Source organism: Sitophilus oryzae, unplaced genomic scaffold, assembly GCF_002938485.1.
Source record: "Sitophilus oryzae breed Bouriz unplaced genomic scaffold, Soryzae_2.0 scaffold_1447_pilon_pilon, whole genome shotgun sequence".
Classification (NCBI taxonomy): domain Eukaryota; kingdom Metazoa; phylum Arthropoda; class Insecta; order Coleoptera; family Curculionidae; genus Sitophilus; species Sitophilus oryzae.
In genome coordinates, this window is record NW_022146112.1 from 388,607 (window position 1) to 408,721 (window position 20,115).

Genomic DNA, 20,115 nt, shown 5'->3' on the forward strand with positions numbered 1-20,115 from the left:
TGTCATCCTATACCTAACACCACTGCACATTGTCGACAATGATTAGAATGGTTAAGCCTCGTTTTGACGGTGATAGTACTATCATGATAGTACTCTCATGATAGTCACCTCGATTGTTCCATCATGAAAGTGAGGTGTTTACACGTATTTTAAAAAATATCGGGATCGTATATAGCAAAATGGCCGACAGGGCAAAAATTTGTGCAGTAGCAGCTGTTATTGGTGAAATAATTAATAAAATTCAACGTAGAAAAAAAAAGGAAAACGAAGAAGATATGGGTGAGAAAATGGATAGCAAGAAGAATTACACTTGGTGCTTCTGAAAGACTTCTGAACGAACTTGCTGTAGAAGATCCGAAAAGTTTCTTAAACTTTTTACGCATGAATGAGGAAATGTTTAATACGTTACTAAATAAAGTAAGTATAGGCCTAATTCCAAAATAATCAAAAGTTATATTATTCACTAGGTACAGATAAATTTATTTATTTATAGGTTTGTAGCAAGATAGAAAAGAATTATACTGTTATGCGAGAACCTATATCAGCAAAACTAAAACTTCAAATAGCTTGTCGATACCTTGCCACTGGCGACTCATTGGGATCATTGCAATACCTTTATCGAGTGCCAAAGTGTACTATAAGCCAGTTTTTACCATATGTTTTTGATGCCATATACGAAGTATTAAAAGAATATGTTATGGTAGGTAAACAGTAACTTTATTTACAAAATTCCAATCTCAAACAAAAAAAAATACAAAAAATGTTCAAACAAAATCAACAGAATATTCTAAGTTTTAAGTAAGTATCTATTTTAATTGAAATCAACACCGGCGTCATCACTTTCCGCCCAATTCTTGAAATAATTTGTTAATTGCATCTGACCCTGATGCCGAAATTGATATTGTTCATTTACCCCTGAAGAAGTTGAGGAGTCTGTATTGCCTTGTAAATAACTTTCTGAGCAAATAGTCTCCTGTGCTTCATGGGAAAATAAAGGATTATTGCCATTTTGATTTTGCACTTCATTTGGAACCTGCTGATAATGATATCGTTTATTTTCCCCTGAATAACTTGATAGTTCTGATGTATCGTCTTGTCGATACATTTCTGATGAAGAAGTAGTGGTCCGTGTTTCCTTGTCGAATGAAGTGTTGATTACATTTTGATTTCTTAAACAACGCAGGCGAACAGTTGTTATAGATTTCTGGATATCCTCCTGAAGTAGTAGTGCTTCTTGTAATGGAAGGCACTTAAGTTGGGAAGAAACATGTTGTCCGAATGCATCAAATTCATTGGAGGCAACAGATGCTACTTCTTTTAAAGCTTTAACAGCCTGGTCCAACGATTCATCCTCCTTACTTTTTCCATTGTTCGCGAGTCTTTTCCGAGTCTTTGTTTTTCTCGCCGAATTAACAGAGGGGGTTTCTTCATAATCTCTACTAGGCTCTTGTGAAGATTGATTTGGCGTTATCGGCTGTGCATTAAGCTTTTTAAAACATGATTGTGCCTCTCTTGAATTTGTAAAAGGGTTTTTTTCACACTCCCATGTCTCTTGTGTCGAGTCTTCATTTACTATTGAGGGTGCATTTCCCTGGATTTCTTCTGAAATTTGTTCTGGCAACATCTACAACAAAAAGCAAGATAAATAATATAATAATAGTACATTACCTTATAGGCTGAGAATTTTTTATTATAGCTGAGCCCAGAATTCACGGCCGAGCCGCTAGAAGTGGGCGAAGCAAATAATATAAGATTCGCAGCCCTGTTGTATATACACTATTTTTTTAAGAAATAATATAATAAAATAATATAAAAGAATGATTTTAATTGCTTTAATAAATGTGTTTTCATTTTCAGATACCAAAAACTGAAAACGACTGGAAAAAAATTATAAATGGGTTTGAAACTTGTTGGAATTTTCCGCAGTGCATAGGAGCAATTGATGGAAAACATGTTTTAATTCAGTGCCCTCCTAATTCCGGTTCTCAGTACTTTAACTACAAAAGAACCTTTAGTATTGTACTACTGGCCCTGGTGGATCATAATTATAATTTTATTTTTATTGATATTGGGAGTTATGGCAGCATTTCCGATGGTTCAATATTTGCTAAATCCTCTCTTCATCAAGCGCTTGAAAGAAACATATTGAACCAACCAGACGGTTCCGTTATATTAGGAGACGAAGCATTTCCACTTAAGCCATATTTGATGAAACCCTATCCTCGACGAAATCAATTAAGTATTGCCCAGAAAGTATTTAATTATAGACAATGTAGAGCCAGACGTGTAGTAGAAAATGCGTTTGGCATAATGTCTTCGCGTTTTCGTATATTCAGATCTCCAATATTACTTGCTCCTACCACAGTAGTAAAATTAATAAAAGCTACATGTGCCTTGCACAACTGGATAAGAAAAGTGGGAAATGAAGTAACAGTAACAGCTGATATTGAAGATCACGTGACAGGGCGAATAATTCCTGGAAATTGGCGCAATGTTCCTAGACAAAATGGTCTGGCTGATGTAAGAGCAGCTTTGCAGCGAAATTATTTGCCAGAAGCTCGACAAAAAAGAGAAGACTTAACTAACTATTTTACAGGGCCAGGAGCACTCGATTGGCAATACAAAATGATAGAGTAGTAATTGCGAAGATTCATCCAAATAATGAATTATCATAAATTTCTTCTAATATTTTATAATTTAGGATATGTCAAAAAATATATAAGTAATATAATTTGATCAGCTAAGGGTGTTCAATATCTTAAAAGTCCTCATAATTCTTATAATTCCTTAAAAAAATCCTAATAATTCCCACCAGCTTGTGCAAATAATAATTCCTAGGTGGTTTATCTCTCAAAATCTAACATACAGTATGTCCGGTAATAGGGTAGACAAGAGGGCAAACGGAGCAAAAATTTAAATTTTCAAGGAAAAGACATTCTTTAAAATAAGGGTATTTTATTCTTGTAAAAAAAATTGAAATTTTAACTTTTGGGACACCCTGCGTATATTTTTTTATTTTATCGATAATCGTATTTTTTTGGAAAGCAAAACTTTTTATAAAGAATATCGTTTCCTCGGAAAATAAAATGTTTGGTCCGTTTGTCTACCATCGCCGGACATACTGTAGCGTGTCCCTTGAAAGTAGCTCACCCTTATAACTTTTATTTTTTACCTATTATAACCTTTTAATGTCTGATATATGGTATCAGACATTAAAGGGCTATAATAAGTAAAACATAAAAGTTATAAGGGTGAGCCACTATTAATAAGGGATACCCGGTATAGCAGTATTTTAGTTAGCAACATTCGAAAAAATCCAACAATTCAAAACTATGATCCATTTACTTGATCAACCTGTATGAAATAAAGCTGAAAATTAAACAAAACTTACCAAATTAGATTGTGACTCATTTTCTCCCAAATTTTGTCTCAAAAAACTGTCAGCTACGTGAAACCATGAGAGTTTTGGTTTATACACAGTATCGGTGCCCGATCCAGTTCCCATGGATTTCCTTATTTTAGCAACTTCTTGATTATACGTGCATCTAATGCTCCTTATTTTCTGCCTGAGTTCTTTTATTGTAGAGAGTCCTGATATGGGTAGCAGAAGTTCTTCTGCATGATCCCTCTTGACTATGTTTTTGAAATCGGGGGAACTTTTTTTCCATAAACATGGAAACCTTTCATATTCTTCCAAAAATTTTATCGTGTCAAGTCGCTGGCTGCTCATTTTTTTACCGAATTTTAATACACAAAATTGTGCACCTCTTCAAAAAACAACAACTTATCACGAAAGTACTTGCAACTATCTCATCAAGCGAGATAGTCCGAGAGCACTGTCGCGACAGCATGATAGTAACTATCGGGGTATTTACATGGTGATAGTTTATGCGATAATGTCTCTCATGACAGCAACTATCGCATAATCTATCATCGTGAAAACGAGCCTTTATTGACGGAAATAGTACTGGAAGAATTTTCAAGTCATGGGTCTTGCAACACCCTCAAAAAAAATGCCACTTCCAGTGGATATAAATGTAGAATATTTAGGAGGCGAGTTAATCACCGCAACCTTACTGATCTATTGTGACCAGTGGATGACATACCAAGAATCTACAACTTTGAGAAACATCTTACTGTAATATTGAGTAATAAAAAGGATTGAAAGGGAGAAATGTTTGCTGCAACCATATAAAAAACAATACCATAACGTGGCATATAATGTTTCCAAAACCAAAGCAGGGACACGGACAGGAGTATTTGGGCCGAACACTAAATACTCCGAATCAATGGGCACCTACCCCAGCATCCTTCAGGCATAAATCTACGCTATCCAAAGATGCGTACAATTTATCTTAAAGAAGTAACCATCAATTCGAAGTTGGTCAAAAAATGTCTAGAGAAACTGAACAAATTAGGCGAATAAAATGAAGACCTCCTACTCTGAGTGCCCGCTCACCAAGGGATAGAAGGCAATAAAAGAGCAAATGATCTAGCTAGAAAAGGAGCGAACACTCTACTAACTGGACCAGAACCGTTCCGTTTTCGACGCGGAATAAAGCAACTAAAGGCGGAACTGAGGAACCTGGAAGGCCCCATCCGTAACCTGGAGTGGGAGTCCTCCAACGGTCTAGGACAGTCGAAAAAGTTCCTCAGAACTTACGACCGAGAAAAATCAAAGATTTTCCTTGATTCAAGTAAAAACAATCTTCGGATTGTCACGGGGTTTCTAACAGGATACTGTCTCCTCAACGAACACCTCAGTGGGCTGTAGCTGAGGAACAACGGCGAATGCAGATTCCTTGGAGAAAATGGGGCAACACCAGAACACCTTATCACTGAGTGCGCCGAGACGATGACCGTTCGTGCCATGAACTTACGGCTGGTGTCGAGGATGGAGAGCTGACCTTTGTAGAGCCGTCTCAGATACAGGTTTTTGTTAAAACCCTGAGACTGTATGATAAGCTATAACTCCTTATTACTCAAGAAAGGGACACACACTAGATCTGTAAGCTCGCGGTGATTAAGTGCCAAACATTCTGTATCCAAAAAAAATAAGAATGTTTCTGTCTCAGAAGCTCTAATATAAAATTATTTTACCACTAACTCTATGAAAAGCATTATCTAATTAAATATTAGAATTAAGTACGATATCAATCATATTAAGAGTGTAAGTCAAAGATGTTATTAATGAATATAATTTTCTTTAAAAAACTAATTTATTCAAATTCAATAAATTTGGTTTTATATAGCAATAAAAGTGTTTCTTTAAACACATTATTACCACAGTTTTATAAAAATCGGCATAATAAAATTGATAGTTTAAGCGTGAGAAAGATCGTTGACAGTGTTAAAGCAGTTTGTAACTATTACACTATCTATTTAAATAATTATAGTCGTTTTCAATTAATAGCAGCTTCCATGTTCAGAACACGCATTCCAGCAACTTTTCTATAATACTTTGAATTTTAAGAGTTGAAATGAATATTTTCTTATTAAAAATACTAAGATATAAAAATAGTTTGAGCCACATTATATTGTTCGAAACCAACAGATAAAATATCAGTGCTTATTTATAGGAGAAGTGTCTATTGTGTACAATCTTTAACCAATTAGTACTGCATTGGTATCCTGTACAAATATTACAGAATTTTGTTAATGCCTGTTATCTTTTCACTATGATAATTTTATAACCTATAACTATAAATTTAATAATGTAGGGACCGTTTCGGCATTCTAATACCAATAGAACAAGTTTCAATAAATTCATGAGATTAGTACGGCACCGAATACTTAACACAGGAATAAACGAATTGAGAAGAATTTCAAGAGATCAAGTTTTATGTAAATTTAAAAAGAATTTGGTCACGGACTTTAAGTTTAGGAAACTTCATATAACCAAATTTAGTAAACACAAAGATATTTAGTGATACAAGTAACTAACAGAAAAAATTAATTTAAAGTCGATTAAAAAAAAATAAACGTAAAGAACTTATGAACTGAGATAATGGATGGCCAACAAATCTACAGAATGGTGGAGAAATTCACCAGTGCAGAGACAGGTAAAATAGTTTGTAGTAGAACATGCGGAAAAATTTACAGCAGACCTGATAAGCAAACACAGGAAAACTTTCAACACTATAGTGGGTCTACTAACTACTAAGGGCATTATAAGCTTAATAAGCATGTAAAGGTGATAGGATTGACGGATAAAGTCATGTTTAGATTTTGTTAATTTAAAAAAAAGGCAGAACAAATTTTAAGTCAGTGCTACATCCTGGCAAATATGCGGTTGTTTGTATTAGGTAATGATAAGCTATTGACAAAGAGCTATATTTAGGATTCAGTCTCCAAGATATTAAAATTTTTGAAAATGATAGTACCGGAGAGTAAACAGATATGAGAAGATCGGAGTAGAACAGGATAGTAATCTAATCCAATCTAATGAACAGAGATAATGGTCATAATATTTTAACTCCTTTTGAATGTTAATCACCATCTGATGATAATAACAGTTAATAAAACGTGCTTTCACGATGGTAAAAATATTTGGCGTAGTGTAAAAGTAAAGTAAAGTAAAGATTTCAGTTAACGTCTCCTTTTTGCTACCAGGACCAATTTGGACGGGACCTACTTTGTTTACGCGGAATCCGAACCGCGGTCTTCGGCCATATCATGGTCATATAGCATGGCCTACCGACTTGGCAAGTGTCTAAATCGACTCTTACTCACGAGATATCCGATCTCATCCGGCCTCGAACCGGCGTGAATGAGCAGTGTGTGTCAATAGATTTTACACTTTTGCCTTTATTGGACAACAGCCGATACAGAGTTGCCAACCGGTCACCCGTCCATCCACTAGTATCGCCATACGTCGCTTAACTTCGGTGTTCTAATGCGAACCGGTGTTTCGACGTAGCTGGGCCGTTGCCTTTTAGGCGTGGTGTGATATTTATATGTGTAATATATTACTAATTGACAGAAAACCAGATCATTTTTAGACAGATTGGATTTTTTAAGGTTAATAATATAATTATTTTATAGCGTGATTGCCGATTCAAACAATTCGGCCAAATTATAATATTGAAAGTATTTCGGGTGGATATTTATCAGTGTGATGATAATTTCTTACCGAGCACCAATAAAAAAATTAAATAAAAAAGTACGAAATGGACCATTACGTTTTTCTTTAAAACTTATTTAATGTCTTAATTACTTCTCAAGGTACTGATTAAACCATCCGCTATTAATAACACGAAAAGTTGCCCACACCAAAACCTGGGGCGACGACCAAAAATATTTTCGATTCGATGGTGGGCCGCGATTTATTCTCGATCGGAAAAAAATCGACCAGAAATCAGCTTCTCTCCATCTTTCTCGCAGTTTCTCTATCTGTCTGTCGTCAGTCCAACTCTCCAAACCGTTTTTTAGCAATTACTTTATTTTATTTATTTTAAACTACTCCTTACAAACACCAAAAGAATAGTTACAGGTAAGGGACTTAAATCTAAATTAATTAACTTATCAAAACTAAAACTACTGTACAATGAATGCAACAAGTAAAAAAAAAAATTGGTTGAATTGAAACTAAAATATACAAAGTAAAAAAAAATGTGCAAATTATCGAGATATTTATTTTATAATAAAAATTAAATATTGTTACAAACCATTTTCAAACAGTTATTAAATAAACTTAGAACATTTGTGTTGTAGGTGCATTTCACATTATCACAATTCTGAATTACATTGCTTGTGATAGTTTGGGGATGAACTCGAGGTAAGTAGAACTGATCGGTGTTGAGATTTGAACAGAGGTTTTAGGTGTTGTTGAAACCCGGTCTTTTGGGTGTATACTACACCCAACACTAAGGTTGCCAACTTTCAAAATAAAAAATAGAGGACGAGTGGGTAAAAAAGAGGCACAGGTGAAACATGTCTTGAAACCTCGCCCAAATGTCTAGAATTTACCAAAAAGTTATGTAAACGATATACGATTAATTTTTTTTTTCTTTTTACTGCTTTTCTGCCTTCTTACTTTTTTAAAAATCATCATCATTCAGCTTATACCGTCCAATGCTGAACAAAAGCCTCCGGCAAACTCTAGCCATTTCTTTCTATTTTGTGCCACTTCCAGCTTCCAGCCAATCCAGTTTCCAGCCACCCTCTTAATGTCATCTGTCTATCGACATTCTACATTAGAAAATTTCATATTTTAAATAACTGAAATTTTCTGCAATGTAAATTTTCATATCATCATCATTTCCAGCTTACTCAACCATTTCCAATTATGGTGTAGCCTCCCTCGCATAAATATGCGAGGGTTATAGTTACCCTCTTTGTACTTGGGCCCTTTGTTATCTATTGTTAGAATTGCGGGCCCAATCTGCGAATTTCCTTATGTCATGGTCCCGTCTCAAGTTTGGTCTTCCTCTAGGTCTCTTAATTCCCCGTGGTGCCATGATTTAATTTTTGTGGTCTCTCTGTGGTATGTCCTTCTTGCCAGGTGTCCTGCTCATTACCACTTTAGGAATGATTTTACTCTGTGGATGACATCTATTACCTGGGTCTTTTGTTGTATCACCTCTATTCTTTTACGGTCTATCTTGGTTATTCGTAGCATATTTCGTTCCATTGGGCGTTGTGCGACCGCAGTTTGCTTTTATATTATAATGTCCGTTTAAGTGTCCAGGTTTCGAATGCATAGGTCATGAGTGAGAGTACACATTGGTCGAATGTTCTCTTCTTTAGATAATGTGGCGTTCTAGATTTGAATATGATTGAGTTTCTTCCATAAGTACTCCATGCTAACTTAATTCTTCTGTTAATTTCTAGTAGTAGAGAGTCTAGTCCCGAGCTGTATATTAGTTGAATTTTCATATACTCGGGTAAAATTACCAATTTTATGTGCCTAAAAACTTGTACAAAGGTTTAAAGGTAGTCAAAACGTTTAGTCGTTCTTATGCAAATGGTTCTACTAATAAACTCCTTTTAATTTACTGGGTAATCCAGTACCTATTCTAAAATGCCCCATATTAAGTTTCATATTTGAGATTTGTACTTCATTTTTTTGTTAAAGATGGCACATGTTTCAAAAATATTTTAAATAGATACTGGTGATTCAAATTAATTTTTGTGCTAATGTTTTACCTCTTCATATGTTGGATATTTTTTAACTTGGTGGATTCCCTATCAAAATTACCATATTAAAATCTACAATAACGAGTGAGGCGCTCTGTCTGCCTGTATTACCGGCAGTCCGATTGCCGAACATTAGACCTTTCCGTCATTTATCGATAAATACATTTTTTATTTAAATGAATTAATTACAACACTGAAAAATAGCTGTATTTTACACTTAACGACATCAAAAAACAAGTTGTTCGCGCCTCCTCCAATGGAACATTAACTGAGATAACGCTTACCGAGAGAGGGGCCATTAACTCAGTATTTTAGGCTCGGTTTTTATTTTTCCTGTTGCCCGGGTTCGATAATTTAATGACTTAGGCCGTTTTATAGGTAAAAAATTAACTTGCATTTATAATTAGTTTTCGAAGCAAAAAAACCTACGAAAGAAAAAATGGTTTTTGCCCGTTTACCGTACCGGATTGGTTAAGAGCTTAAATTTAATCAAAGAAAGAGACTTACAACAGAATGCATTAAGAATTTGTCAATGGCTTACTTCGTAGTATAAATATCATCATTATTCAATAAGCCTAATTCTGTTTAAGCTCAGCTGATATTAGATAGGCTCCTTTATAAAATTTCCTTCTTTTGTTTAACATTCTGTGGTTTTATAATATGCCTAGTCATTTTGCAGAAAGCCTGATTTTAAGCCTGATCTCTAGGCCTGCCACACATACAGAAGGGTCCATAGACTTCGAGATATAGGAAAAATCCAGTCCATTTAGCGTGTGTCGCAATTTTCACACCTTAAAAAATAGTTTTGACATTAATGTATGGCCAATTGCACCGCGATATTTTTCTTCTTAGCTTAAGTCGAGTTATAACTGTGACTTTTTCTTTAAAAACGTAATTACTATGAAACTAAGAGAATAAAGAGAGTCCCTATTCCTTTATTTACAATCTACATTCATTTATTTATGTTTTTTATAGGAACTGCAGCGACTATGAAAAAAGCTGTGTGGTTTTCATAGAAAATAAAGGCACCTGTAATTCATTTGAGAATATTATAAATCGCTGAAAGAGGTTTCAAATCTCTTGGATTTCTATTAATATTTAATAAATTTTATTAAAAATTGAACTAAAATTGTTAGTATCATTAAAAAGAATTCAAATTCAAAAATTGTATCAGTCAAATTCCCTCATTTAAGGTGAATATTCAAGTAAAAATAAATACAGCTCATTATAAGCTCTACTTATCTTTAAGAAAAATTTAAATCATTGGTGCAATTGGGCCTTAATGCCATCCTATGATAAAAAACGACAATAATAATAAACGTCAGTCTAAACAAAACTGTCATTTTTGAAAACTTCAATCTCAAAACTTCAAATTCAAAATTTGGACACACGCTAAATGGACATGATTTTCCTAAGTCTGTGGACTTTTCTGTATATTGTAGTTTAAACTGATCTTGGTGAGTTGTAATAAACATAATAAATTTCAATATCACAGACATCAAGAAAATAATTAATTTTAATAATAATTTCAGTGTTGTCGATCCCAAAACAGTTTATACCGTTTTTTTTAATTGGGTAAGGACCGAAAAAAAATCAACAGAAGTTCTTTTTTTAAAATGTTCACGTTTTTTTTAATTTTTTTTAACCCGATTAAAAAATTTCCTAACCCAATTAAAAATCAGTATAAATTCGATAACTCGGACACATATCGGAACAGCTACCACCGAATTACTGAGAGACCCGGATTACTGGAATATTTTTTATATTTTATTGTTTCCAACCCAAACTCAAAATTTAAACACATTTTTATGAAAGAATCAAAAATCACCAAACACAGATTTCATAAGTCGTGGCTATCATTTCGAACTATTATTGTTCGACACCTAGCCACATGTTCTTAATAAGGCATTTTACCTCTAAATACGTGAAATAATTCGTATTCCTTCAGAAAATTAGCGGGCTATAAGGGTCTACGTATCCGTTTCAAAATAAATTCGCCTTAATATACTAGCACCGTCAAAATTGCGTGTTGGAAATAACATTGGGGCTACCTAGAAATTTCTGTAATTGCAAACGTCTAATTCGCGGGTTCGCAGTCCGAATCGTCCGAACTTCTCCAGTAGAATTGCCAGTACTCAGCGAACCAGCCAGTGCATGGTAACTTAACATGGAATAATAAGAAAATATATGAGTAAAAATAGACAGCATTTTCTAAATCATGAGAAAGAAGGTTCTGATAATTTATATTTGCCAAAACGTTAAAAAATAGTAATAAAAAAGTACTACGTTTAATATTCTATTTTTTCATATGGAACGAGGGTGGCTCATTACCATATTTCGAAAAAGCATTTTTTTACCAATAATTTGACACCACACTTGGTATTTCGAGTCAAATTTTCGTAATGGATCGCATGTTGCAATTTCGAATAAACCATATTCGAAAATGTCAAAAGTTGACATATGATATGTCATTCTATTCAGAGTGTAATTTTCTATCGAACAAAGCAACAAAACACCGACGGTGCCATTTAAAAATCAAAAGTTGTAGTCATTTCCGGTGAAACAGGAAGTGACAGAAAACAATTGAATACGTCAATCAATCTTAATTTATGTCATATACTAAAATACCAAATCTCGTTTTTTTATCTGAAAAATAAAAAAGTTATAGGGGTGAGCCACTTTTGAGACGCACCCGGTATAATTATACAGGGCGAATCTTAAATAAGTGCAAATATTTTCAGGGCTAGTAGATCTCGATAAAAGAAACATATTTTCTCTTTACCGTTTTTGAAATAAGTACAAAATAACCGAGATGTTTTATTTTGAAAATTAAAAAAAAATCGCTTCAATTTTGAGAACCACTGGATCTTTTCTGCATTTTCTTTCCTGTAAATTTAATCTACTTATTACCATATTATGAAGATATTATGTTTCTTAACTAAGAACTAAAAAAAATACAATTTTTTTTAAATTCCTAATTTTCAATTTTTTTAGCGAAAAAACCTCATAGACGTTGTTTCTGGGGTCGAAATATATTAACCCTAAAAATATTTGTACTTATTTAAGACTCGCCCTGTATATACCATATAATTATACGAAGGACAAAAATTTTAGTCCAACGAAAACAAAGGACATATGACATATGTTTAAAAGTATTGTTCAGGCAAAAATGTCGTAAAGCGAAGAAGATATTTTGTCATGTGTAAGGAAATAGTTACTAAAAAAGACTACAACAAGTTACTAAAACAATGACCAGGTTGGAATTGGTCAGTAAAACTATATTAGTAATATATCTTCGTATAGTAACATATCTTCGTACCACTTAGATATAGCAGAAATTTAGGTAGTGAGAAATTAAAATTTACCTAAATTGGTCATAATAGGTACTTGCGGTGGCAGTATAGGTTATTGGGATTGTTTTAAAACAGGAATGGAACGTCAGTCTAGAAATTGGACGTTTCAAACATGACTAAAACTCGCTTTTAAACGTGTTGAGTGTGTAAGTATTTAAAAAAAATTAAAAACTCTTTCCTTCAACTATTCAGTAAAAAAAACAACTCTAATACAAAAGAAATAAAAACAATGTAATAAAACTTCCAAAGAAAAAAAATGCTCAACTCTTTAAAAGACAAAAAGTACATCTGCTAATAGAACTAATAAGAAACCTATTATTCTGCGCTTATGTATTTACTGTTTTGGTACCTTATCATTAGCCAACCTAATTCTTAATTCCATGTAAATATATGTACTTATATGGATGTTGTACACGTGTCACTTTTACGCTGTTTGTCTGGTGACCACTGTTTTATCAAAGTCAAATTGAAAAGCTTTGTAGGATCCAAGTAAGTTGGCAGCCCGCCTACTTATATTGGTGTTACAAAGCCATCCATCTTGACTTTAATGAAACAGTTAATACGAAACAAGAAGCGTACAATAGTACAGCGTATAATTAGTACAGTTATATGCCAGCATACAAGTATACTTGGTTCAAGTATGAACGCGTGAAGCCGCTCTTAATGCATATTTTGGAGTTGTGTTTAAAACTGTTTGAAACCATAACAAAATAAATGTTACGTTTAAAAACATGTTTTGGAACCCTGCTAGGACAACCTATACCAAAGAGTATTGAGTGTTAAGTGTAATTTACAATGTAATTTTTAAATTAAAAGAGTTTCGCACTTCCATTGTCTTTATTTATTTTGCTTACACAACATTTCGGTCAGAAGTATCACTGACCGAATCTAATATTATTTAATATTACCTAAAAACCAACATCCTAATAATTTAAAATTTCTTAAATTAATTGTTCTATTGTATTTCTTATCTTACTCTATTAGAAATATAAATTATTAATACAAATGTGCTACTTCCAAAAAACTTCTCAATTTACGTTAAGTTTGTAGCGGCTGATAAATATCAAAAACAAAAGCTGGACTAGTTCGGCAGCTGCTGGCGTAATTATTTTGCCGTTTCTGGCAAAAGATTGTCTTTGATACTTTTGCGAGTGAATTTGTGCCGGTCCGATGTTCTTTTCCTTTTTTTGGCGGACAAGGTGAAACAGAAGATCGATAATAACAGGGCTGCCTGTATCGGACTGCATTTCGGTTCGTCATTTTTTGTCTAGCGAAATTCGATACGTCATAATAGTGCATTAGCACCTATGTCGGACGAACCAGAAAAAACTCAGTTACCTGGTTTTTCCTCCCAAAATATTGTGTCACCGAAATGAAATTCGAGTGAGCAAGACTAATTTTGACCTTGGTCTGTACCCCCGAAATATTATCTTTAAGGATAGGGTTACAGATAAGCAAGACATACCGGGTGATCAACAATGATTGAAATAGTTGGCAATACTGTGTCAGAGTATGTTAGGAGTAGTGATTTGCACAGATGTTAAAAACAAATTAGGGAACGAAGAATTTTAGCAAATTATGTGGATGACATTTAATTTGTTATTTGTGAAATCAACATATTTTTTTCTATGCAAAATATTACTATTTTCAATACAATTATAATCTTATATTGTCATTTATCATATTTTTGCCATTTGCGTATTGCCATTTTCCTTTTAAATTTACAAAAATATGTTGAAGTTCTCACTACTAATTTCAAATATATTATTGTATATTGGATACCTACTAAGAAACATTTTTTGAAATACATAGTTTATGATATGAAACAACAATGTTTATGAACGTTTTGTTTCCGAAATGTACGACCTAACAAAAATACTTTTGTTCTACGACCGAGAAAAATCATTGTTTCAAGTCAAGTTTTTCATTGATTTAAGTAAGAACAGTAATGGGCTGTGGGTAAATACCCTAATGAGTATAATAAATAAATTTTGGTGTATACCCGGTATATTCTAATAAAAACACAACTCTGGGAATAGTAGAAAAATGCATATATTTGGGACAACTAATACACAGCTCGGGATCTCTACTACCAGAAATCAACCGAAGAATTAAGTTAGCCTTGAGTACTTATGAAAGAAATTTATCATATTCAAATCTAAAATGCCACTTTATCTAAAAAAGAAAATATTTGACCTATGTGTACTACCAGTCATGATGTATGCATGCCAAACCTGGACTCTTAAAACGGAGATTATCAGGAAACTGCAGGTCGCACAACGTTCAATGGAACGAAATATGCTGGGAATAACCAAGAAATACCGTAAAATAATAGAGTGGGTACGACAAAAGACCCAGGTAATAGATGTCATCCATAGAGTCAAATCCCTCAAATGGCAATGGGCAGGACACCTGGCAAGAAGAACGGACAACAGAGGACCACAAAAATTAGAGCATGGTACCCACGAGGAATTAAGAGTCCTAGAGGAAGACCAAACCTGAGATGGGACTATGATATAGACAACAACAGTCAACAATGGGCCCAACTACAAAGAGAGTATGTAAAGGAGGCTATACCATAATTGGAAATGGTTGAATAACCTGAGAATGATGATGTTCATGATGACTCGGTAAATCCCCAGAATTTGTAGGGTATATACCTATTGAGAGCATATTTCGTCGGGGAACCCCCTTTGCCCGTGAAAATTGGTATTTTGTTGATTCTGTATATATTAAAAATGTTGAATTTAATAATTGAATATTGTTCAAACCGGAAATGTTTGGGATTTATGATATATGATGAACTATGTTCTGAAACTATGTTTGAATTTTAACAAAACAAAAGCATTGAAAAGGTAGAACAATCTCCGCTTTCACCTAATTTATAATAAAACTTTTTGATATAATATAAATATGTCGTTTATCAATAATAACCAAACAAAACCAAAACAAACCAAGTATTTAATAAAGCTCTTGAGAGGTTAGGTATATCCTATAAGTCTCTGCCATTCTCACCTAACAATGAAATAATAATTTTTATTTTTTTTTACACACTATCATTCAGCGATGGACGGTGGGGGTAAATACGGAATAGGTATAATAAAGTAATTTGGGTATATATCTGACATATACCCAGAATATATAGGGTATATTGAGAGTATATTTTTCCGGTGAACCCTCTTGTAAATTCGATTATTCTTCTAACCCAAATTGAACTCTCTGCGTTGTGCTGTATTTTCGATACAATTAACGCTATTGCGCTATTGTACAGTCTTTGTGGGGCAAGATAAGTAATATAACAACAAATTGTTGTTAAACTTTGTTATAGTACGTTAAATTAATAAAATAAACATACTTGGGTATATACTGGGTAAATAGTATTTACTCACATTCAGTGTACCATTGGGTATACACCGGATGCAAAACATCGGGTATTGACCCAAATTTCAATATACCGGGAGTTCGTCCATCACTGCTATCATTTAATCTGTAGACTATTTTAGTACTATTGTGAAGGTCAGATATTTCAATTCAGTGATCTATCGGGAAGATAAATTAAGAAAAACTATTAAGACTTAATGTCAACGTTCAGACAAAAATGTGATGGTCACAAAACGAATAAAATAAAGAACGAAGAGCGTAAAGATAGATCTTCGGAATTTACCACGAACGTTAATTATTAAATGAGACAATAAATATTCGACTTTTGGTCGCGGAGTTGAGCCGGCACGAAATAATCCCGAAAATAACGGCCGTATAACAAAGTAATACTAAGGATCTTAAGCGTAATAAGTACCTTCCTGTCATCATATATTGTTATTTGGGTCGTTACGGAACGCGCATACATATTTGAAAGTATCCTACTTCCACTGATTTTTAATTTACATATTTTTATCATTTCATTTGCAATATTTCATTATTATCAGAAAAAAATACTCGCATTATAAATTCGGATTTGGCTGTTTTTTATGCGAGATCTTAAGTCTATATTATGAGCAAATTGTTTATCAAGATGCTTTCTAAAAGAGTCGTCGTATTTAACAGACTAATATTTATCTTGTTGTTTATTTATATACCCTTAAACCAGGTAAAAAGAAAAAGTGATATATTTATTATATCAAGGCTGCTGCCTCATAAAATATATGGTCTCAAAATTGGGGTTTCAGTACAATTTTTTGGAAATTCCGTAGATAAATAAATTATGGATTTATTCAGGTTGTCTAACGAGAGAATCCCTGACAGTGAGAGCTGTAAATATATGTATATTTATATACATTTTTGTGACGGGTTCAGTTGTTGACGCTCTGTTAACAGAACATCTGTTAAAAAACTAGAGTGTTTTTAACTAAAATCAGGCGTCTAAATGCACAACCCGTCCATTGAAATAAATTTTACAGAATACACAAAAAATAATTTAAAATATTATGAGTATTAAAAAAACTAATAAATCTAAAGTACTGAATTTATCCAATGCAGTATTTTTTTCCAATATCTTGCATAAAAATGTAATTCGGAGAGTATTTCTTGGGATAACGAATTAAAAGGTGTATAGAACTCAGTTTTGAAAAATGTGTGACTTGCCAGGTTTTGCATTTAGACGCCTGAAATGTTCTTGAACGAACTTGTATTTCGATATTATAAATAGTTTTTTCTTTGTTCTTTGTGTTTTTTTTTACTTCCGACGATGGGAGCAGATATACCTCCTGAAACTTTAAGCCATTTTTATCTTTGGGCAAATCTGTTCTATTATAAAATATCGCTGACACATTGGTCTCCACTGTGTCAAAGCAGCGGTGTGTATATTACGCTCAATAGTCGAATTCGGGCAATGCCCGAGAAAAATACGCAAATCTAGTTTTGAGCAAGGAATATTTCCCAAACCCGAAAAATTAATTTAATTCGATTTTTTTTGCTTATAGTGTGATTTGATTGCATTGGTTTCATTCTTTTTGGTTGGATTGGTTTAGTTATTTGGCGAGTTGGTTAGTGTGGTTATTTGGAGGCTGTTAATTCATTCGTTAGTTGGTTTTTCGGGTTTGGGAAATATTCCTTGCTCAAAACTAGATTTGCGTTTTTTTTTCGGGCATTGCCCGAATTCGACTATTGAGCGTAACATGTACAAATTTTGTTTTGAAGAAGTGAGAATTGTTGTCTGTTATTTTAATTCACAGGTAAATTGTATTTTCTGTCATGTTTTGGATATCTTCCCTGACTAGTTGAACAGACGGACAATAAACTTTCCTTTAAAGTGGAAATTAAAAGCAATTGAAAAAGTATAATTTATTAGTATTTATTTATTTATTAATAGTATTTATTTAATAGAAGAGAAAACATTGAGCATTTCTTTGCAGTTACTATAAACGTACGTTTTGTACTTTTGAATTATAAATATGAATTAAATAGAGACAATGGAAGTTCAGCTTTAATATCAATTTGTATCAGAAATCGCCGACAAATAGATAGTCATGTATTAGTATAGAAAATTTAGCCTTAAAATATTTTAACAAATTTTTATCACACTTCATGTTACACTGGCTAGTTTGCTATACTTTTAACTAGTTCCGTATTAATCTGATCACACCAGCTAATTGCCCTGTAGCGCGTTTATTACATTTTTATATCATTGCCATCTCCCAAAAAATTATTTATCGTATGAATTAAATATATACAATTCTATAATTTTTAGTTAATTCTGTATAAAATGATACACATAATACACGCCATAAAAAAACTAACTGTTTATTAAAAAGTGGTGATTTCTACGAAGTGTATTCGAGAGGCAAAAACATCAACCGTAGCCGATAGATTCTGTGAATATTCTTCTACCTGCCAATAAAAGACCCGTCAAAACTGATTCGTCCGACTCGTAATAAATGGGTCAAAAATCATAGAACTGAGAAGGTCCACAGCTTTTGTTGATAAATCTTCAGATATCCTTATTTTTTCATTTGGCATCATTGAATAGAACATAGATTATGGAGTTCATGGAAAATAAATAATTACAAGAACATAAATGGGTTATTTTACAAGCAGGCTTAAGATAATAGAAAAACTCACTCAAAACACGTAATTTCTAACTATTGTAATAACTATTGTTATATTGGTGTTATAAGGTCGAACATGCCAGTCTCAATTAATTGGTTAATTAATAACGAAAAAGGTTAATTTTTAACGAAATCGCGTTAGAGTGGGTTTATATGATGCCACAATGCGTCGTCCGTCGTTGTTTTTATGCAACTCTGTAGGTTTTTGCCAAAAACGTCAGAATATACTTCAACGTGATTGGACTGACTGAACGACAGAAGAGACATGTCGGATCCATATAAACTCACAGTCAGGAACTTTAACGTGTTTCTGTGACCTACGGCCTGTAGCTATAGTTATGATTTATAGAGATGAGCAAAACTGCGATTCTCCAATCGCAATTAAAACTGCGATTACTATCTGCTATTGCGATTTTAATATTTAAATATTGTACTAGGGATATAATTATCTGTGTATGTACCTATAGCTTAACAGTTAAAAAAATTGATAAAAATCAGTTGTTTAGTTTTTAAGTTTTTTAACATCTGACAATTTCTCAGGCTCGAAATACCAAATGTGGTACGAAAAAAATCGTAAAAAATACTTTTTCTAAATATGCTAATGAGCCACATTCGTTCCATTTGAAAATATTGAGATATGATTAAAAATATGATTTGGGCATCTTTTAATCGGCCAGGACAACACACGAAAAACAATAGACAATTACTTTGTTTCCAAGGATTCTTGATTAAAAATTCGTATTTTTATAACACAGCCATATATATACAGTCTAGATTGAAATTTAAATATTATTTTTAAGTGTAAATGTCAAAAGGTGACATATGATAAGTATGCCATTCTATTCAGAGTGTCATTTTCTATCAAATAAAGTAAAAAAATACCGAGGGTGTCATTTAAAAATCAAAAGTTGTAGTCATTTCCGGTGAAACATAAAGTGATCGAAACGAATTGAATACGTCAATTAATCCTTTATGTCATATGCTAAAATACCAAATCTCGTTTTTTATCCGATAAAATGAAAAAATAATAATACCTTTTCTATAAATAAATAAAACGAGAGAAAAAAATTAATCACAGTTTACTATTCGATTAAAAATCACGTTATCACGATCTTAGTTTACAAAATCACAATTGCAGGAAAATCAAAACTATAGCAATATTGGTTGCCTAAATCGAAACTCGCTCATAAAAGAAATCGCAAATCGTTGCAAAATCGCAACTCGCAACTATATTAATATTGGTTGCATAAACTGAAACTCGCAAATAGAAGAAATCGCCGTCGCAGTTACCTATGAGAGCCGATCGCAGGTTGCGATATTATAAACGCTGCGATTGAATCGCAGTTAGCGATATGTTGCTCACCTCTAATGATTTAGATCAAATTAAAATTCTTCAATCATAGCTTTATTATATTCAATTATTTGATGTTAAAATTATTTGCTGCTAAGGGGTCATCTACTAACTAGATACTCTTAAACGATTTTGTACTTTGAGTCACCTATTTCCGTAACCTCCGTTCCTCTAGCAAGCTCAATTATTTTCCGCTCGCGGGCCCCGTTACGGCAAAAAGTTGGACGCG

The 20,115-nt window shown here is 33.1% G+C and overlaps 3 protein-coding genes across 3 annotated transcripts in view; 1 reads left to right on the forward strand and 2 right to left on the reverse strand.

The window, feature by feature from the left end:
• LOC115877355 (protein dachsous) overlaps window positions 1-20,115 on the reverse strand; it is a 569,521-nt gene that overhangs the window by 326,237 nt on the left and 223,169 nt on the right. The window lies entirely within an intron of this gene.
• LOC115877357 (protein ALP1-like) lies at window positions 64-2,861 on the forward strand. Its single transcript, XM_030893502.1, has 3 exons — window positions 64-417; window positions 494-700; window positions 1,858-2,861. Exons 1-3 carry the CDS (start codon window positions 382-384, stop codon window positions 2,635-2,637), a joined length of 1,023 nt encoding a protein of 340 aa, XP_030749362.1. The 5' UTR covers window positions 64-381; the 3' UTR covers window positions 2,638-2,861.
• On the reverse strand, window positions 697-1,863 carry LOC115877358. The gene has a single exon (XM_030893503.1). It carries the CDS (start codon window positions 1,622-1,624, stop codon window positions 812-814), a length of 813 nt encoding a protein of 270 aa, XP_030749363.1. The 5' UTR covers window positions 1,625-1,863; the 3' UTR covers window positions 697-811.

What these genes read in the sequence shown, in the direction of transcription:
- LOC115877357 (XM_030893502.1), top strand. Translation starts at nt 382, where the DNA reads ATGAATGAGGAAATGTTTAATACGTTACTAAATAAA. An exon ending in TTAATACGTTACTAAATAAA is followed by an intron (nt 418 to 493) that starts GTAAGTATAGGC and finishes ATTTATTTATAG; the next exon opens with GTTTGTAGCAAGATAGAAAA. An exon ending in TATTAAAAGAATATGTTATG is followed by an intron (nt 701 to 1,857) that starts GTAGGTAAACAG and finishes TTTCATTTTCAG; the next exon opens with ATACCAAAAACTGAAAACGA.
- LOC115877358 (XM_030893503.1), bottom strand. Translation starts at nt 1,624, where the DNA reads ATGTTGCCAGAACAAATTTCAGAAGAAATCCAGGGAAATGCACCCTCA.